Raw genomic sequence first — 5378 nt, 5'->3', positions numbered from 1 at the left:
TTTCTTTCTTTCTTTCTTTCTTTCTTTCTTTCTTTCTTTCTTTCTTTCTTTCTTTCTTTCTTTTTTTCTTTGCAGAACCAGGGATTGAACTCAGGCCCATGCGCTTGCCAGGGAAACGCTTATTCCACTGAGCCATCTCCCCGGCCCCTCTTCTGTTTCTTGAAAACCTTTCTCTTTCAACTTATTTATTTGGCAAATTGTTTGAACACCCGATCTGTGTCAGAACTAGGTTGGTGATAATACTATGAAAAATAGGGGTGACTAGAAGTCTGCCCAGAGCCATCTTCTAAAGATAAAGCCTTCTTCTGATTTGTCTTAAAATTGTTATTGATCTACCTTTATCTTTGTTGGAACACATTGGATGACTAGCGAGTAGCTGTGGGAATCATTTAGCTAGACTAAGACCTTTGTCAGCTGATAGCAATGCTTTATTATTATTATTCTTATTTAGGGTACCGAGGATCGAACTTGGGACTTTGTTCTTTCCAGGGAGGTACTTACGCCCCTGAACTATTTCCCAGGTCCTGATAGCAATACTTTAACAGAGATGTATTTTTAAAAAATGAACATTCACTTAGCAATTGGTATATATTCTTACTGGACTGAGTTAATTGAATTAATGGGTGCACCTTGAGACCCTAATGCTTAGCGAAATAAATCAGAGACAGAAGGTTAAATAGCTCATGTCTTCTCTTACAAGAGAGACATAAATCATGGCTGTAACTTAAAGAGCAAAATAAAAGTAGATGGTAGGAAATAGGGAGCTTAGATCTTTCACAGATGGGAAGGGGACCTAGTGGGGGAAGGATAGGAGAAGGGAAGGGCAAATAAAAAGCACTAAGATGTGATGTTCATCTACCAGCTACCTATGATGAAGGTATTCATCATGTATCACAAACATGCACCAATAAAAATTCTTAAGAAATGAATTTTCTCTTAGCAATTGGTCTGTATTTTTACTGAATTGAATTAATTATTAATGCTTAGAATGCTGCTTGCCTTTGGTTCTAAGTAATGGAATTAGGTTGATACAGAGAATAACATTTTTCTGAACCTTGAGGCTTCAAGAGCAGAGTTTGAAGTTGAGGAATCCTACTTAGAAATGGCAGCCTTGTGACATAGGACCAGGGTCCTCTGCTTGCTTAGAGAAATTGCTGTATGGAAAATAATGTGGGTGAGAAACCCAGGAGTGGAAATTGTGACTCTAATACCTGACTAAGATTTGGCCTCTACCCTCTCCTCACCATGAATTCTCTGCAGCAGGGCAACCTCACATGGACGTATCACAGCTGGCTACCTCTCCTAGGGTGCTTTCCGACCCATGTTCATTTACCTTCTCTGAACTTTTATGGCACCTGTAACCTGTGCTATGTGTACTAACTCTTAATTGTGTATGTTTGTGCCCTTCTTGGAGATGGTTTCTTTTATTTTTGGTTGGTTTACACCCAGGTTGTAAGTTCCCGAAGGCAAGGGTCAAATCTAAATGCCTCAGAACCTCAAGCCAACTTAGGTACTGTGAGGTTCAGCCAGTGACTTAAAATGCATTTTATGTGGGGCTTTTGCTGTAGCTCAGGGCTAGAGTAGGTGCCTGGCAGTGCAGAGCTGTGTACTTAATCACAGCTTGCAAAAAATACAAACAAACAGAAAAAATGCATTTGAACAAGATATTAAGGTTTTTCTTCCAAGAAGAAGGTGTCTATATTGGTCTACAAAGCATGCTATTGAATTCATATTGTTTTTCTACTAAATTTTTACAAAATGTATACTATAGCAAGGCTAATATTGTTAGTATAAATAATACATACCTGCTTAAAAATACTTCAGTGGAATTCTAATCAGGGTTTTGATTGTTGTATTCATTAGAAAGCTAGCATAATTATTGGGTAGATTCCCATTTAGATCACAGAAAGGGAGAGTCTCTTCTATTTTCTCGGTTTATCCAAGTTTCTACTGTGTTAAGCTGATAAAGGTAAGTGTTTTATCTGGAGAATTTTATCTTCACAAAAATTCTATTTGCTTATTTGTTCTCATTCACCAAGCAAAAGCCACAAGTGCCACTCACGTTTCCCACTTTTTTAGGTGGAGTGGATTCCTCCTTTGTGCCATTGCAATGTTTCTTGTGATATTCCCAATGTTTACTTTTCCAAAAAAACTTCCACCTCGTCACAAGAAAAAGAAAAAGAAAAAGTTCTCAGCTGACGCTGTGAGTGACGATGATGTCATGAAGGAGAAATCAAACACTAGTGAACAAGTGGACAAAAAAGTTTCTTCAATGGGATTTGGAAAGAATGTCAGAGGTACCGTACACGTCTTGAATATCTATGTGCATGTTGCTTCGGGTCAGTGCTCCTCAGTGTGGTCTGTGATGAGTGGTGCTGTGTCCCTGTGTCTCTTAGTGGCCCGTGGTCCAAATAAGTGCAGTGCTAAGAGGAGAGTAAGTTCTGCAGACGTTTGTTAGGAATTTGCCACAGTAATTTTATGTCTGTTGAAACTAACAATAATTTAACAATTGGGCTCATTTTGCATGTTTTGTTAAAAATAACTTTCCAATAATTTGTCACGAATGTATTTTGCAAATGTATCAGTAGATGACAGACCAGAAATAAGAAAAATAAAGGTCTTCCCTCTCACAGATCATTTGAGAAGCACTGATCGACAATCACAAAGAGATGAATATATAATATGTCACTACTATAATTACAGATTTTAAAAATACTGAATGCATTGCATAATAGATAGCTTTGGTTTGGGGACTCATGGCTCTGGTAGTATGACTTGAGCCCAACACAAGCAAAGCCTGCCACCAGAAGGAAATCTCATTCTGCAGTGGCTCCCATGGGGGATTGTTTATGGCCATCCTTGGTGAACGGTGGCCAGGCCTCCAAACCCATCTGCAAAGCATCTGGATAGTTTCAGTGATGGGCTGCTCTGCTTTCAATTTTTCTTTCTTTCTTTCTTTCTTTCTTTCTTTCTTTCTTTCTTTCTTTCTTTCTTTCTTTCTTATAACAAGTTTGTTGCAGCTGGCTTGGGCAATCTAATACCTAAGCAATTCGAATGGACCTTAACCAGGCAATCCTTACTCAGTATTCCGTCTGTCTTGAATGAAGATGAGGAAATCCAGGGCCACCCTCCCCTTCATTTCAGGCTTATTTCTTGTATTTTCTGAATTTTTTTTTTTTTTTTTTTTTGGTGAAAGTTATAAAGCATAACGTTTGTCAGACAATTGCATTAGTCAAAATTGAAGGTCCCGAGGAGATGGCTCAGTAGAATAAGCACTTTCCTGGCAAGTGCAGGGTCCTAAGTTCAATCCCCTGTAATGAAAAAAAAAAAAAATCAATAAGATTTTCCCAGACACATTCTCATCTCACTCTGACTAGGGGGGCATAGTAAGACCAGAGCGGAGCCTTTCACCTGCCTCTGCTGCAGTTACTATTATAGGCCTGGCCCTGCGAGGCCAGGAAGAATAATAGTTGCCTTGGACCATTTTTTTTTTTTTTTTTTTTTTTAATGTGCTTTTCAACCTTCTGCCCTCCATGAATGCCTTGTCTTCTGCAGTGCCCCTCTGCTTTTTTTGAGGTGCTGGGGCATGCAGTATTGTGTTCCATCCTTTGACTTTCAGCCCATGAATGTTTTTTTTTTTTTTTTTTGAGTTTTAATGAAAAGCAGCTTGTTTGGCTCCTGATTCTAGAGGTCTGAGGTCGAGGGGGCTCTAGTGGTGACCTTGGACCATTTTAAAAGACTGTATTTGTTGAAAATGTTTCATTCAAAATGCTTCTTGCCAGTTCAGTTTGAGCTTTGGTGTTGTCCCTCAGCATTCTCTTGTAACAGTGACTAGTTTTAGAACTGCCCAAATGACTTCTTGTGCTCCACTCACAAAGGATTCTGTGCATGATTGTGTGGACCAGCCTGTAATGTGCATGATTGTGTGGACCAGCCTACCTTCCTGCATAGGTTGTGGCCCATTCTGGCAACTCTCAACAATGCAATCTTTTTTGTCATTGTTGTTCAGTTTCATTTTACAACTTAATTGATGGAAAATTGATGTGAAAGAATTTTTTTTTGTGAAAGAATTTAAAACATACAAATATACTTAGTGTCAGGGCTGGGGAGATGGCTCAGTAGAATAAGCACTTCCTTGGCAAGTACAAGGGCCTGAGTTTAATCACTAGTTCTGCCAACAAAAACCCCCCCAAAAAGCCAAAACAAAAACAAAAACAAAAATATACTTAGTGTCATAATTTATTAATAATGTGAAATAGACTGAAGGGGAGAAATAAAGGCATAGGTAAGGTAAACCTGTATATTTTATAGCTGAGTAGATCATCTGAACAAAAATGTATGTAAAAGAGGCGGGAAGACTGATACCCAGTGCTGCCAGTGCATATGTGGTCATGTAGCTGCAGTCGCAGTATAGGCAAAGAAGCCTTAGCCAAATGCCAGGTTCGCAGCTGGTTCTTGGCGGGACGACAGAGAGGGGGCTCCCTCCCAGGTCTATGCCTGCCTTGCCTTTCTGCGCATCCTGAGCCTCCTAGGGTCGCTGGCCCTTGAATCCTTGTCTCAGGCCCTGTTGCCAGGGCATTCACAGTTAGACAGGCAGATTCAGAAATGATGAAAAGCCACCAGAGAATTTAGGAATGAGTTTTGGAAATGTAACCCACATACTATTACTACCTCGCTCCCTGTACTCCTAGGGATGGTTGTTCTCTGTCTTTCCTACACTGAATTAGATGCTCCTGGATGTTTTCAGCCTCTGTTCTGATTCTCTTGCTAGTGTTTCTAACACTAAATTCTTTCTTTTCATTTTATTCATGATTATGACTGGTCCACCTCTGTGGCTTACCCTTCTGCTTCCTTCTAATCCTTCCCCTGTACTGATTCTTTAATTGGTTCTAGACTGAAACTTCAAGAGTCATTTTATCTCACTGGAAAGAGATACTGTTATCATGAGCTTTTTCTGAAAATCTTTTGCTAAAAATGAAGAAAATGATACTAATGATATTAAAATTATGTTTAATTACAATATTAACCTTAATTCATATTTATCTTGTACACATTGATTTTCTTGGGAGCATTTAATACATATCACCTGTAGGAAGTGACAGTCTCATATTTAATCTCATTTTCAAAAAGACCAATTAAATCGCTAGGGTGTATTCACTGTTGATGTAATTTGAATTACAAAGGTGGGATTCATGATTAAAGTCTTAAAGACTGAAAATGACTGCTGAGATTTCATTTTGAATTCAGGCTGAACTTGAGTACCATACACTCTTTTTCCTTCTGCTTAGGGGAGCAAGATTTCTTTTGGTTTTTGTTCATGAGTGAACCAAGATTAACCCTTTTAAAGAGGAGGTAGGGGGCAAGAGAGATAGCTCAGT

The 5378-nt window shown here is 39.0% G+C and overlaps 1 protein-coding gene across 2 annotated transcripts in view; it reads left to right on the top strand.

Moving 5' to 3' along the window:
• Positions 1 to 5378, top strand: part of Slco5a1 (solute carrier organic anion transporter family member 5A1) — a 235849-nt gene that overhangs the window by 87594 nt on the left and 142877 nt on the right. The window contains exon 4 of one of the 2 annotated variants that reach the window (XM_004637572.2): positions 2080 to 2297. The exons of the other annotated variant lie outside the window; for it this stretch is intronic. Within the exon in view, the coding sequence (XP_004637629.2) occupies positions 2080 to 2297 (218 nt within the window). The remainder of the gene's footprint in view (positions 1 to 2079; positions 2298 to 5378) is intronic. 2 annotated transcript variants of the gene reach the window in all.

This window comes from Octodon degus, unplaced genomic scaffold, assembly GCF_000260255.1.
Source record: "Octodon degus isolate 3935 unplaced genomic scaffold, OctDeg1.0 scaffold00091, whole genome shotgun sequence".
NCBI lineage: Eukaryota > Metazoa > Chordata > Mammalia > Rodentia > Octodontidae > Octodon > Octodon degus.
This window is presented reverse-complemented; position numbering and strand designations above follow the sequence as displayed.